The sequence below is a fragment of the Tupaia chinensis genome, unplaced genomic scaffold (genome assembly GCF_000334495.1).
Source record: "Tupaia chinensis unplaced genomic scaffold, TupChi_1.0 Scaffold000532_1, whole genome shotgun sequence".
Lineage (NCBI taxonomy): Eukaryota > Metazoa > Chordata > Mammalia > Scandentia > Tupaiidae > Tupaia > Tupaia belangeri.
Window position 1 is genome coordinate 1,778,204 of NW_006160045.1, and position 16,201 is coordinate 1,794,404.

A 16,201-nucleotide genomic window follows, 5' to 3' on the forward strand; every position below is an offset into this window, starting at 1 on the left:
AAAACTTGAGAATTTTAACAACTCCCTCAAATCCAGCCCTTTATTACACTGATTTATTTAGAAACCTTAAGGTTAATAATACAGATATGTCCAAGTATAAGTATATTCTATATACATAAAGGAATATTAAATATTCAAAATATCCTTTTTAGCAGAATTAGAAGTTTAGTAGTTGAACATAGCAAAAAAACAAAGAAAAATGCACAACAGCCTGTTAAGTCTCACATTTCTTTTTGTCAAATTGTCACAAAAGCATATGTGATCAGTGATCTTTTAGAACTGTAAGCCCAAGACTCTCTTAGGCCAAAATAAGAAAATTCAATTTTTATAGTTTCAAGAAACTTCTAAAAAAAAAAAAAAAAAAAAACCTATGTCATCCTATGAAAAGCAGTATTTTCATAATTCAGCCAAAGGAAAAATATACTCAAATGAAAAAATAGGCTGTGGACTGGAATTGATTTAAGGGCTATTAAAAAGCCTCCACCAGGGGCCAGAAGGTGGCATGGTGGGTAAAGTGCTGGACATGGCTGACTTCAGTTCAAGTCCCTGACCTGGCTGCTTGAAATTCACACTAGGTGTGTGTGCATGTGTGTGTGTGTGTGTGTGTGTGTGTGTACACAAAATCCCTAGAGAAGACTGGAGGAAAAGTGACTGTGGCATGCCTATTCTCCCTGAGGGTGATTTCTCATTTTCCCTCTCTGTCTCTCCAGCAGGTGCACCTATGGCAAAAACAAAACAAACAAAAAACCTTTACCAATTTAAGTCAGTAAGCCAGTAAGGTAAAACTGGTAATCAGCTATTTGGTTAGCAACAAATAAAGAGAAAAGACCTAATCCATAGAAAATGGGAAAATGTTGAATATGAATTAATTTATACAAGTTACCTAAGGCCAAATGGAAGTTATAGTAATTTCTCCCTTAAAAGCTAATATTAAAGTGTACCAGTTAATTGAGACTAAATATGGGGAAATAAAATCAAACATTTGTCCATGATAATGGAGCTGTTTATAAGGGACTGAGTTTGAAAATCAATAGCAAGATATCTTTCATTACTGAAAATGACTATTCTTTTGTAAGTAATGGCAGCTTTTTACATTACTTTAATGATAAAAAATACAAAATGCATTTGGGACAGAGAAACACACACAAATCCTTATATATATCGGGGGGAAGGTAAAATGTAATTCCTGAGACAGATGGACCTCGGATCTGATCTTATCAAGAAGTTCTTATAGTCTTTTTTTTTTTTTTTTCCCCCCCGTCCTGGAATTTAATTCAACAAAGTTTCTAAAACAATCAGAAAACTCAGGTGGAATCAAAGTCACTTAGGAATAGCCCCAGGCTGGTGGGAAATGAACTTCTTCAGTCCCAGGTTCATTGAGGCACTTTTAACAAACCAAACCAGTAACTGCATTAACAAAACACATTTGTCAAAAAGTAAGATCAAAGATGTGATCAGACCCATCTCACTAAGAACCAACCCAGACATGAGACAGACAACAGCACAATACACCCTATACAAGAAAAGAGGTGCCCAGAGCTACTCAGAAATGTTTTTTTCCCATAGACTTTTTATTTCTTTTACTGAGTCTGATTTGCCTTTCTTTTTTTAAAGGTGCTAGTTTTCATTCTATGTTCCACAGGCCCTTGAAAGTCCAGTATATTTCTTTAAAAGGTTCTTTAAAAACAGTTTGGGATTATCCAGTGTGCCTCGCTGCTGGTATTTTCAGTACCCAAAGAGCATGGATATAATCGCAGAACATTCCACGCCTCTCCAATGGTCTGAGAAGCTGTAATGCAGTTATCTGATACACTAGTGGCTGGTGACAATGCAGCAGAGGCTGACAGCATCAATATTTTACGGCATGTGTCAGCGACTTATTTGGAGTGATGTGTGGTGTGGGAAGAGAGCAAGCTGCATAAAAAGTGATGCTTCTATGTCAGTTTTCAAGTGGTAGGCCCATCAGAAGGTCATGTTGGACTCCATAATAACAGGAATATTCTCATATGGTGAATCATATGGTTTAAAACCAATGAATGTACATAAATAAGGCACTAAGTTAGTGTTAGTGACATAGAACTTCAAAATATAGTCTCAAATTGTGTTTGTTTTTCTTTTTCCTCTTGGGAAATTCCTGGAATGCTTATGGGGGAGATGGCATGCCACAGCAAACAGGGCTCTGCTGCTGGTGGTACACAACAGAAAACCCTGGGACACAGTTCCTCATGCTACCATTTAGAAGGGCTGAGAAGGAAATGGCAATACCGATTTTTTTCATAAAGGACGACCTTCTCTTTTCCTACCACATGCAAAAAATAATGACAATGAAAGGGCTCTGTTGCACTGGCTGTGGACAATTATTCCAGGAGACACCTTGAGAACTAACAAGAAAGCAACCTTTTTTTTTTTTTTTTTTTTTTTTTCTCCCTTTAGGTGTCTTTTTCAAACACAACCCAAGTTGTTTATGTTCATGGGTGAACTTGGTATGCTTATTTATCTCCATCTCTTCTCTTAGCTTTATATTTTTAATTATTACCAAAGCCACTCTACTGTGATGAATTGCAAGATAACTTCCAACTCAAATAAGAACTGAGTATTGAATATATAGTAAGTATTTAGTCTCATGGACTGGCTGTTATTGAGGAAGAATTTTGTTGACAATTTGCCAATCAGTCATAACACATGCTATCTTTACCCCATCCAATCCAGCTCTCTTGGTTGACTGATTAAACATACTGTGAAGCGGGACCAGCAGTTGGTGCAACGGCTATGTCGATGAACTCCCACATAGTTGACTGCAGTTCGAATTCCAGACCCAATGGCTTAAACTCACGTTGGGTGCAAGTTTGTGTGCCCAAGATCCAGAGAGGAGAATGGAGGAGAAGGGATTGCGGCATGGCCATCCCCCCTGGGGGGTGATTTCTCGCTTTCTGTCTCTCTCCTTCTGGAGAGCGCATGCGCCCTATAGCAAAAATCTCTTCAAAAACAAATATACAGCAAAGCAATACTTCGAAACAGTAAGAAAGGAAGTTATGACCTAACTGGGTGATCAATAATAGCCATTCTATTGGGTTGTGGGAAAAGTTATGACACACTTTTTTCTATGAAAAATTGCATCATGACTTTTCTGACAGCCCTAAACACACAGTGAATCTGTTGGATAAGATTCATAGATTCTGGGGCCAGCAGTTAGCGTAATGCTGGATTCCCAGGTAGTCATCCACTGTTTGAGTCCCGGACCTGGTAGCTTGAACTCAGGCCAGGCACATGTGCGTGTCTGCCGAAGATCCCGAGAGGAGAATGGAGGAGAAGGGATTGCAGTGTGGCCATCCACCCTGGGGGGTGATTTCTCGCTTTCTGTCTCTCTGTCTCTCTCTGTCTTTCTGGCGAGCACACAGCTCTCTATAGCAAAAACCTCTCCAAAAAAAAAAAAAATTCATAGATTCTTCTTATCATTATTTTTGGCATATTAAAAAATCAAGCCTGTCCACATGAAAACAATAATTGAGATTTCTTGTCTTTGTTCTGAAACAGATGAATATGTGGTTCTAAAGAATAGTCCCTAGCACAATCCCAATGAAATGTCAACAATCCAGATCTCCACCAGGGTGCTTGTCTTTGTGTTCTTCATCTACATTTGCTGCTGGAAGCTGTGGATTTGTCTTCCTCTGGGTTCTTGGGGAGGATTGATTCTCTCAGGATACCACAAAGATTATTTCAAGAAAAAGATTATATATTATAATGCTTAGCATTTATATAGGTTCTTTTGATTTCAAAACAAGTTATAAATATTTCCTACCATGACAACATCCTTGCGAGGTAGGTGAATATTACTGTCTCTACATTACCAATAGAAACCCAAGGCTAAAGAGTGAAGGACTCTGTTCTGAGCCAGAGAGTCAGAAGTAGCAATGGGACCAGGCATCCCAATCAACTGCTCTGGGCTCTGAGGAGGCCATGCGTCTCTCTTGTGTAGCAATAGTCTCTATTAATATAGGGCTATATATTGTATAGATATAAAACCACAACACACAGTGACATTATAGAACAATAATCCAATATTTCTGTTTCTTAGTAAAATATGTTAAGCAGAGTATTTAAATTGCATTTCTCTGAAAAGCATTTGGTATATTAAATAGCAGAAGGTATATTAAATAGCTCTATAAACGTTTGCTGGCATACTCTTCTCAGCGTAATGACTCTAAAGAAGTTAAAATCCACTGACGCGTAGAGATCTTTCCTTTATAATACCATAAAACTAAACAGAAATGTGAAAAACTACTTTATCCTCAAAATGCAGACTTAATAGCTTGCTGGATATTAGCAGGTGGCTACATTATTTTTCTGATCTTGAGAGGAAAGATACGTACTGCTGGCTGTGATTTTAAAATACCAATTTGGTAGGGGGAAATGCAGTTGAAAGGGGAAAATTAAAGACTGCTGTTTCCATTTTGTATCCATTCTGAGGGATTCCTACATTTTTGGAAGACGTTATCATACTTGGAACTAATGTTGAGGTGAATATAAGGGCACCTATACAACTGGGATATTTTCTGAAAAGAGAAAATGATGTTACATAGAACTTAGAGTATTAGGAAGCGAAAAGGAATTTTTCAGGAGTGTTGAAGGCTGACATGAGATGTAAGCTATACCTCCCGGATGGCCGTATAGGTCTTGGAGATGGCTTACAAGGAAGTTGCTTGGTTTTATCAGTTTCTTTGCTGGGTGGAATCCTCACCTTCCTCTCTTAATCAGCAGTTCTCAGAATGGCATTACAGGGCTCACCTCATGCTAAGCTTCCTAAGAGCTGACCAGCTAGGTCAGCAGAAAAAGGCCGAAAACTAGAAAGAAACAGGAATCAGTCTTAAAATTTGTATGCAAACAAAAAAATTAACTTCTAAGTTGAATGACATTCTGTCAGAAGTAACAAATACAAAAGTCTTAAATTTAGTGTACACGGTGCCAAGATATTAGACAGATCTTACATGTCATTCAGAGAACATTTTTTATAAGTGTGCTTTTTCCCTAAAAAAAAAAATTGGTCTCTCCTCCAGTTCCTTTACATGGAAATATGAAATACAGAGCTGTCCGGCAGTTTGTCCATCTGCATCACACACTCAGGGGCTCCTTCGTGCTCACGTTGTATGTGGCAGCTTTATTTGAGGGAGGTCTGAGGGTGAACAGGCTTGAGCAGTTCGGCTGTTTGGTTGGCTGTAAGGTTTTGGCATAAGGTGAATACCAGTCCCTTTCAAACACATCTTTCAGTTGCTTAATGATGCTCCTGTTGTTCCTCACATCAGCCTGGTTGATAACAAGGCCCGTGCCAGCATTCTGGATAAAATCATTCCCTACCCAATCAAAATTTCCTGTAAATGAACAAAGACATAATGGTGAAGAGTTAGAGTCTACTGGGAATATTCTCAATATAGTGAAATAGAGTGGATTCTATTTTTAAAAATCATAAGTTAAATACCCAGAAATGACAGAGGCTGAATTGTTTTGACAGATCCAAAATGAAAAAAAAAATTCAAGAAGCCTTACATATGGCATATTAATATTTGCATATTATTTTGGCATTTTCCTCAGCTTTGCTCATATTGAAACTCAAAACAAGGACTCTGCTGTTCTCTTTGGTAAATGTTATTTCTTATTGATATTCACAAGACACACTAAATACAGCAACATTTAAAATATATAGGAATACACTTAAAAATCCTGTGAACAATTACCTTCTCAAAGAGACAACATCTAATCCATATGTATAAATAAGAGATTATAATTATAATATTCAGTTGCTTTCACATCAGAGAAAAAGCTAAAGCCAGAGAAATAGAACCAGTTTTGGAGGACATGAACACTCCTTGATAGGTCAGTAAGTCCTTTCCACTCCCAGGATCAGGTGCCTCAGCTCAGGAATACTGTGAGAACAAGCTCCCAGATGTGATTGATTACCTGGCACTAAGTAGTGCTTTAGTCTTCTATGACTGCTAAAACAAAGTACCACAGACTGGCTGGTTTAAAGAACAGGAATTTATTGTCTCAGCTCTGGAAAAGAAAATCAAGGTGGCAACAGGGTTGCATCCCTCTGAGGACTATGAAGATCTGTCCAGGCTTCTTTCTGACATAGCCATGTTCTCTCAGTTTCACTTCATGTCATTCTCTCTCTATGCAGGCCAGTGTGCAAGTTTCCCTTTGTATAAGGACATTAGTCATATTAGTGTAGGCCCTGCACTAATGACTTCATTTTAATCTGATTATTTCTGTAAAGGCCCTATCTCCAATCAGGTCACATCTAGAGTACTGTGGTTAAGGGACCAGCAGTTAGTATAATGGCTATGTCACTGGACTCCCATGTAGTTGACCATGGTTCGAGTCCTGGACCCAGTGGTTTAAACTCATGCCAGGTGTGTGTGCGTGCATGCCCAAAGTCCCAAGAGGAGAATGGAGGAGAAGGGATTGTGGTGTGGCCATCCCCCCTGGGGGGTGATTTCTTGCTTTTTGTCTCTCTGTCTCTCTTTGTCTCTCTGGTGAGCTCACGTGCCCTATAGCAAAAACCTCTCTCAAAATACTGCGGTTAAGACTTCAACATATGAGGCCAGCAGGTGGCATGGTGGTTAAGGCTCTGGACTCCCACATAGCCGTCTGTGGTTTGAGCCCCGCATCTGGTGGCTTGCTTTCTCACTTTCCTTCCCTTTCTTGTTTGCTCTGTCTCTCTCTCTCTGGTCAAATTAAAAATAATAATAATAAATAAAATAATTATTAAAAATTTTTTTAAAAAACTTCAACATATGAATTTTGGAGGAACACAGCTCAGCTTACATCTCATAGTAAGGCTGAGATCAATCTCAGAAGAGGCTAATAATATCTATGCCATTCATGTGTTACCCATATTCAAGGTGGGAGAAGACAAGAAGTTTGGATTACCCAGAATTCCCAGATAAATCTATGTCTTTAATAACTGATGGAGAGAGGGTTCCAATAGGAGAACAAAGAGAAAGAGCAGTGCTTATTTTTTTAAAATCTTCTTTGTGATTCATTTAATGCATGTTTATTGAGTGCCTAATGTTTACCAAGTACTACTGAGTCTTCAGAAAAGTAATGACACATTTTTGTGTAGAAAAATATGCCATCACTTTTCTGACGATTCAGTATATTAAGGGCTGTGAATATAAAACTGACAATGACAGTCCCTGCCTTCAAAGAGTCCAGAGAGGGAAACACAGTAATTATAATACAAAGGATATGAGATAATACAAAAGATGTATGTCTACAATGCCATAAGAGCAGAGAGAGATTTTTTTTTGAGAGAGATTTTTGCTATAGGGCATGTGTGCTCGCCAGAAAGACAGAGAGAGACAGAGAGACAGAAAGTAAGAAATAATTCCTCAGGGGGGATGGCCACACCACAATCCCTTCTCCTCCATTTTCCTCCCAGGATCTTGGGTGTGCATGCACATGTGCCCGGTGTGAGTTTAAGCCACTGGGTCCAGGACTCAAACCAAAGTAGACTATGCTGGTCCCAAGATTTTTTTTTTCTTTAAGATGGGATATTATCATGTCATGACCCTCTTGCTTCAGCCTCTCAAGTAGCTGGGACTACAGAAATACATCACCATGGCTCTGCCACTTTATGGTGGGTCAGAAATTGAGCCTGGGCATCCAATGTGGCTTTAGCCTGCTAGGTAGGAGCAACTACCAGTGTATACTACTGCAGCTGGACTGGGAAAGAATTTTAAATTCTGGCTAGAGGTGTCAGAAAAGGAACATTTTTGTTGACTAATCATATGTGCATAGTAACTTAATTAGGGAAATATCCATACATCCAAAGGGAGGATGACAGCTTGTAGACAAAAGACATGGTTAAGATATCGGAAGACTGAGGGAAGGAGCTAGGGATGAAGTCAGGGTACAAGTGACTTTGGGGGTAGAGAGCTCATCATTTACTAGGTGCTTACTGTCTGGAAAGCGCTATGCTTGGTGTTCATATATTTATTTCATGCGGTTGGTAGGATTTACCTCTGCTCGGCAGATGAGGAGTGGGAGGCTCAAGAGGTGAATACATTTGTCCAATTTCACATAGCTAATCAGTGGTGCCCCCAGGTCTCAAGACTCTATAAACTGTCTATAATACCATAAACTAAAAATTTCTCACTAAAAAATATTTGGTGATGGGGTGGGGGGGGGCAGCAGATTGCATAATGGTTACATTGCTGGACTCCCATGTAGTTGACTGTGGTTCGAGCCCTGGACCTGGCAACTTGAAACTCATGCTGGGTGCATGTGTGTACATGTCCAAGATCCAGAGAAGAGAATGAAAGAGAGGGGTTGTGGCGTGGCTATACCCCTGAGGGTGATTTCTCGTCTTTTGTCTCTTCAGTCAGTGCATGCACCCTATAGCAGAAATCTCTCTTAAAAAACAAAAAGCAAAAATCTTTCTCTCTAAAAAAATTATATATGTATATATATGTGTGTGTATATGTATTGTGTATGTATATGTGTGTATGTATGCATATATACACATATTTATACACATATATATGTATATATATATATTTCAATCATGTCAAAACTGACAAAATTATTTTATAAATCATCACCAGCCCAGGTCTGAACAAAGACCCCAGTTTTGTTCTCCTGTTTGGTTCAAAGCTAAACTTCAAAATCATGTATATGCTTCAGTATTTTTTTTTTTAAACTGCTATGTAATTTTAACAAGCATTTTTTTGAGATTGCTGATTTAAGTTTCCAAAATGTATCTTGAGGCCCTAGTTGCCAGGAGAATGGTAGCGTCACTCAGGGGAACTGGATGGTGAGGGATGGTGCAGGTGAGCTCACTGGGTAGGGATGGGACTCCTGGGAGCCTTTTGAGTGCCTACAATCAACCTAAACTCTTTGTTAGTCCTCCAATATCTCAAACCATCTTCCAGATAAGTTTGCACAACTTCACTCAAATCTACTCTGGAGAATTCCAATTTTGAAGTGCCACTGTTTGGGGATTCTTCTGTAAGTCTTCTGAAAACTAATGGGAATATAATTCCATGAAAAATTTAGTAAGGATTTTTCTTTTTTTTTAAATTTAATTTCTTTTATACATTCAGTCACTTATGTCAGTTAGCTTACAAAGCGAATGTTCCAACATGAATACATTTCTCACCAGTCCAGTTGGGAATACTATACACATTATCTTCAACAGATAATAACCTATTTCTTTGTCCCATAAATGTCTTGCCTCTCTATTTTTTCCCTTAATATCTTTCCTCAGACTCTCCTCCTTCTCCTACCTTCTTTGCACACTGTATCTGGGATATATAACCATTTTCTGTTTCTGTATCCTCTCGTCATTCAGTTTTGGCCACAGAGTGTGGGCAGTCAGTATATGTTAAGTGGAGACATGCAATGTGTCTCCTTCATAGCCTGGCTTGTTTCACTCACTCAGCAGTAAGTCTTCCATATTCATTCACTTTATGTTGAAAGTCTGGATTGTATTTTTTATTTATTTTTTTTTTATGGCTGAGTAGTATTTCCATAGGGTATATGTGCCACATTTTTTCAATCCATTCCTCTTATTCGTGGACATTTGGGTTGGTTCCATGTCTTAGCAATTGTGAATAATGCTGCAATAAACATCAATGCGAAAGCACTTTTCTGATTCTTCTGTCCTTTGGGTAGATAACAAGGAGTGGGATTGTTGGATCATTGTAGTTCTTTTTGTAGATATTTGAGGAATCTCCATTTTGTTCTCCACAGTGGCTGGATCAATTTACACTCCCACCAGCAGTGTAGGAGAGTTTCCCTTTCACCACACCTCTGCCAGCGCTTATCTTTTTTTTTTTTTTTTTTTAATTTTTTGTACTCTTGCCTGGAGTAAGGTGGTATCTCATTGTGGTTTTGATCTGCATTTTCCTTATAAGGAGGGACTGTTGAGCATTTTCTCATATGCCTTTTTGCTATTCATATGTCTTCCTTATAATTGTTTTCTTCAACTCATTCTCCCATCTTTTAATTGGGTTAATCATCTTTTTTTGGGAAAGCTGCTTGAGTTCCCTGTGTATTCTAGTTTTTGGTCCCTTCTCTGGGGTAGAGTTTACAAAAATATTCTCCCATTCCAAGGGTTGTCGATTCACACTAATTACTGCGTCTTTTGATGTGCATAAACTTCTTAATCTGAAGACATTCTACTTGTCTATTTTTAGATTATTGACTGTGCTTTGGAGGTCTTATTTAAGAAGTCTTTGCCTACCCCAATGTCTCCCAGAGTTTCCCCTGTGTTTTACAGTGGTAGTTTTATAGTTTGAGGTCTTAGGTTTAGATTTAGGATCCAATTTGAGTTGATTTTTGTCATTGGTGAGAGGTAGGGGCTCAGATTCATATTTCTGCAGGTGGATATCCAGTTTTTCCAGCACTGTTTGCTAAAGATATTTTCCTTTTCCTGCTGGATTGACTGGTACCCTTTGTTAAAAATCAGTTGGCTGTATGTTTGAGAGTTTATTTCTAGTGTTTCTATTCTGTTCCATTGGTCCACCTGTCTGTTTCTGTGCCAATATCATGCTGTTTTGATTAGTGTGAGTTTTTCTTAATTCCATGTTCTCAGCAAGTCTTTAATGGTTTAGGAGCTTTTCAATAATACTAACTATTTAAATTATCAATGAATTTTCTTTTGATGTTCTTTGAATATTTTTATACTAGAACTATTCTTCACTCTAGGGAATTAATGCTTCAGTAAAATGTTTGTGTAGGGACGAGTAGATGGTGTAATGGTCACATTGCTGGACTCCCACCATGGCTGGCCAACCATGGTTCAAGTCCTAGACCCAGCAGCTTAAAACTCATGCTAGGTGTGTGTGCATATGTACCCCAAATCCTGAGAGGAGAGTGGAGGAGTAGGGATTGCAGTGTAGCCATTCCCTTGGGAGGTGATTTCTCAGTTTCTGTCTCTGTCTCTCCCTGTTTCTCCAGTGAACACATGTGCCCTATAGTAAAAAAATCTCTCTAAAAAGATGTTTTATGTGAAATAAATGTATTTAATACATTGGGAAGAAGAAAGGAGAATGTGAGAAGTCAGTTTTTCCTGAGGTTCTAGACCAATCAGAGACAGTGTTAGATTTTCATATATTGTTTCATTCACTTATACTACAACTAAAAAGTGAATGCTATTATCTCCATTTTCACAAATGAGAAAACAGAAGCTTACAGAGATTGTAACTGTCTATTATTTTCAGGCTTGTGTCTGTACTAGAATTCAAATGTAGGTTTGTCTGACTCTAACACTTATTTAATTCATCAAAAGAACATCTGGATACAGTTCATGTCAGTGCTGAATGTGCACACATTTTACTTTAAGTCTCATATTAAAACATCCAGATTTAAGTCTCTATACCCTGCTGCACCTGAAGTATGAGCCTTCTCTGGGTTTCCCATTATAATAATTGAGTAGGAAATTCTCTTCTCCCTTTCTCTTTTTTTTTTTTTTTTTGTTGAATAATTTTTTTTGTCATCCTTTGCTTAGATGCTGATTTCATTTTTTTTCTCCATAAGTCAATGACAGCCTAAATGATCACATTTTGGGTCACTGAGAGTGATGAGAAATAATACTTACTTTAGAATATCCAGAATTATATGCATTTTAAAAACACAGCACTTCCCTTTTATCTGTGGTTTCACTTTTTAAAGTTCAGTTACCTGTGGTCAATTGTTACCTGTCTGTCTGTTTCATTTATTTATTTAGAGGTTTTTGCTATAGAGTATATGTACTTGCTATAGCAAAACAAGAAATCACCCCCGGGGGGGCTGACCACATAGCAATTCCTTCTCCTCCATTATCCTCTCAGGATCTTGGGTACACACACACACACACACACACACACACACACATGCCCGGTGTGAGTTTCAAGCCTCTGGGTCCAGGACTTGAACCACAGCTGGCCACGTAGGAGTCCAGCTGTTTTAACCACCATGCCACCTGTTGTCCCCAACTGTTGTCTAAAAATAGGTAAATGCAGTATAATTTAGTAAGATATTTTGAGAGAGAGATGAGCTATATTTATATAACTTTTATTATAATATATTGTTATAACTATCCTATTTTATTATTAGTTATTGTTGTTACTGTGCCTAATTTATAAATGAGACCCTATCATAGATAAAAATGTGATCCCATACCTATGAAAAATGGAAAAAGAGAGAACCTCTTCACCCTGAGCCAGGAGTTAGTAACTCCCCACATAGCCAATGGGAGTGCTGGAGCCAGAGCTGCAGAGAGTGAGGTGGCTGTGTACCTAGGGTTCAGACCTAGCTCCTCCCCCTTATATCTGCGTGTCTAAGTCTTAGGGTCCAGCTTTCCTTACTTCTAAACTGCTGTGCGTCCCCTGTGGCAATATTGCTAAGAGGATCATATAAGTACAATCAAGTGCTTTACAAAGCACTGAGTTTGGAACAACAACAGCAAAAAGAAAAGGATACAGATTCTGTACTCCTACATTCCACAAACATGTTTTTCTCTTCTGCTGTGACTGCTACTTCATCGGTACAATGTAAAAACTGCTACTATTTTTAGATTTACAAACTTTCTTTTTATAGATAATTTTAACTCTGTTGTAATGGTAATGGTTTGAATTAAGGGGTTACCTCGATTCATGCACATCACGGAAAATTAGAGTGAATTTGAGATATTAGTGAATAATTTTACAAGTATATAATGGTTTTTGCTTTTGGAGCTCTATTACATCATCACCATCATAATAATAATGGCTAATAATAATAAGGGGCTATCTGTATGTTTGGTGACTTTGCATATATCATCCCAGTTAAACTTCACCTAATGAAGGGCTGGTCTTGTGGCTGAGTAGTTAAGGGAGCTAGAACCTGCATGGCTGACCATGATTTCAGTCCAACCTTGGCAGCTTCCAAAACACATCTAAAATCCCATCAGGATGGAGTAATGGAGAAGGGATTGTGGCATGACCACACCCCACTGGTGGGGGTGCTTTCTCTTTCTCTCTCTGGTGAGTACACATACCCTCTGGCTTATAATAAATAAATCAACTTCACCTAATTAAATAGAAATTGTTAATATCCTCATTTTGTAGATGTGAAAACTAAGGTTTAGAGAGTTCATGTAAATAGTCCAAAGTCGGGACCAGCAGGTAGCGTAATAGCTATGTCGCTGGACTCTCATGTAGTCGACTGTGGTTCATGTCCTGGACCCGGTGGCTTAAAACTCACCCCGGGCGTGTGTGTGTGTGTGCCCAAGATCCCGAGAGGAGAATGGAGGAGAAGGGATTGTGGCGTGACCATCCCCCCTGGGAGTGATTTCTCACTTTCTGTCTCTGTGTCTCTGTCTGGTGAGGCATGTGCCCTATAGCAAAAAACTCTCCAAAAAAAAAATAGTCCAAAGTCAAGATATTTAGATAATAACAAGGACGGAATTCTTGCCAGGCAGTGTTAGTTTTAGTCCTGAACAACTATAATGTCTACCTCCCTATTACATGACAGGCTGGCCGGTGGTGCTGGAGGGAGGCAAGTCAGCACTGTCTTGTTCCAGAGTCAGAATATACCTTTGGTGAGCCATTTACCTTCTCAGTTATAAGATGAGGCAAATCGAACTAGAGAATTTCTGAAGAGCTTTTAAGAGAGGGCATCTTATATGGTTTCCTAGTGTGTGAATCAGGACATGATGTTTGGTCAAAGAGCTCTTTTCTCTCACGCTCCTGTTCTCTGACATTAAGATCCCCTCATCTATAGCAGTGGCTCCTGGGGTGCTGCTTCTTGCCATAGGTACCAAAGGAACATAGCTACCTAGGTCATCCCCTGGGGAGCCTGACAGCCCTGACACCTACCAATGTAGGCTGCTCCATCTGTCACCATGTATTTGTTGCGATTTAATCTTGGAAAGGTGTGATTCTTTTGTTCTTTTGTAGCACAAGCATTCTCTCTTTCCAGATCAAAAAATTTCTGTAAGACAAAAAAAAAGGCAGGTGAATAGAGAACATTTTGGGTCTTGTTCAAGGGCACAATAGAGTATATTATCCAAATATCAACAATAGATCTCATATTGGGTTATTAAAAACCACCGTCTTGCTCTTTCATATAGATAAAGCTATTTTTGTTCTCCTATCTATATATGCCACAAGAAAGAAAATTAGCATGCTCAACTAGGACTATAATTAATACTTCTAAGCCAGAAAATGAACACAAAATTCATTCTTTCAACAGGGTGAGGGCCAGAAGGTTGTTTAATTCTCATTGTCTTATTCATCAGGGTGCACTGGCATTTGAAGCATGCCTCAGCATGCCTTCTGTCAAGCATGCCAATGAACTGAATGAATATTCGTACGTGTTGCATACATTATGTCAATGACTAGCTGATTAAACTGGGGATATGCAAAGGTCAAAAAAGATTTTGTCAGAAGAACAAATACTTTCCATCTAAACACCTAAGTCTACAAGTTCTTTTAATAGGCAACTCAAAAGCAATCACAACTTCACATCACGAATCCTGAGATTTCAACATTAATGAAAAAAATTAAAAAGCTGTATTTTATATCATCCAAGGCCAGGAATGAGGGAGCTAGAAGAGGGGCTGACACCAGGGTTGGCTAGGTCTGTGCCTCAAAGGTTGGCTGAATTTGCTAAAGGCTTAGATGAGGCTTAAATGGTAACTGGGCTCATAAGGCGATACCATTCAAAAGGTGAAGGTCTCAGGTTTCTGCATGGGAAAATGATGAATGTTTTCAGAACTGTGTAGGATCTGTATGGAATGTCACATAGCTGTGGAATTGTCTGTGTGAGGGAAAGAAGAGGCAGAGAAAAAAATGCAATGTTTACAAAATGATACCTATAGTTTTAAAACTGTAAGTGTTCAAATGTGGTTTGGGGAAATACCGAGAGTTGGACTTCTTTCTCCAGGGTGTAAGAGGAGTGACAAAAAACGGTGACTACTAAGGTCCATGCCAGCTTTGGAAATTCTATTCAGCTATTTTGTAAAATCCTTGAGATCCATGTTATGCTGGCCAAAAGCTCGTTTCCAAAAACAGTCTATTCCACAATATAGAGGAACATTCTCTCGGGGCTATATCACCGCGGTTATAGGTAATCCTACTTAGATCATCTTTGTTCCCCCCTTATGTCCTGTCTTTTGCAAAAATGGTGTGGGTTTATGGACTCTTTAGACTAACTTAATAACCTGTGAATGCTCGTAAGTCATTCAGAGCATGTTCACTCAGCAACAGCCGGCAGTCACCTCACTTAGACATTCTACAACAATGCTCATCCACACATCTGACCCTTTCCTTTCAAGAAAGACGTTATCATTAAATCAGAATAGATAAGAAATATATGTGTGTGTGTGTGTGTGTGTGTGTGTGTGTGTGTGTGTGTGTGTATACACATCCTCAGTTAGGTCAAGGATGAAGTCATAGCTTGAGGTTTCAGAGAGAACCCACTGACTCTTGACAATCGAAGAATAAGTTTTATCTGGGGGACTGAAATGACGGAAGAAATCAGATCTTTATTCACTGACATTATCAGATACTTAACATACTGTAGGAGACAGCAAAGGCATTTCAGAAGCGATTTGTTAGTTTATTAAAAATAACAACTGATTCAATTAGGACAATCTTTTGAGTCAACGTCTCTATGAGCCCCTATTTATATCAGAGCCAGGGTTGGAGGTGGCCTTCCTCTAAGGACAGAGTTTCCCTGCCTGGTTCCTGGACCATCTGTTTCATTAGTGTTTTGAGACTCCTAAAGACATTCTGAATGCAAAATCCCATGCCCACTTTCCTTGGAAGAGCTCACCACCCATCTGTGGTCTAGATGTTGGGGCCATAAACTTCTTTCTAATTTAGGTTTGTCTTTCATACAGAAATGTATGACCTCTGTTTTATTAAATGGTCAGCAATGAGCTATTAATGTTTGTTTTACTCAAGAAACGTGACCATCTGTGCTCTAAAAGATGAAGTACTCTAGAGATTAAAATGATGAATTCTAATTTCTTGCATTTTCTTGCAAGTCTGAAATGAGAGCACTTAACTTTTCACACCCTGGAGATTTCAACTGCTGGTGCCTTAGTGGCAGGTGTACTGTGGTGTCAGGAAGCAGTGGGTGGGCAGGGACCCAAGAGCTGACCTAAAGGGAAATTAAAAGAGGAGATAGGAAAAAACACACCAGATGATGTGCCAAAGGCCCCAGGTATTCTGCTCTC

General features: G+C 38.9%; 1 protein-coding gene across 1 annotated transcript in view; it reads right to left on the bottom strand.

The window, feature by feature from the left end:
* Positions 1–3,430: 3,430 nt before the first annotated feature.
* The window catches only part of PLD5 (phospholipase D family member 5), a 157,483-nt gene continuing 144,712 nt past the window's right edge, over positions 3,431–16,201 (bottom strand). Inside the window, exons 6-7 of the mRNA XM_006157204.3 lie at positions 13,836–13,950; positions 3,431–5,366 (exon numbers count right to left, since the gene is read on the bottom strand). Coding sequence (XP_006157266.1) covers positions 5,110–5,366; positions 13,836–13,950 — 372 coding nt within the window. The 3' untranslated portion in view covers positions 3,431–5,109. The remainder of the gene's footprint in view (positions 5,367–13,835; positions 13,951–16,201) is intronic.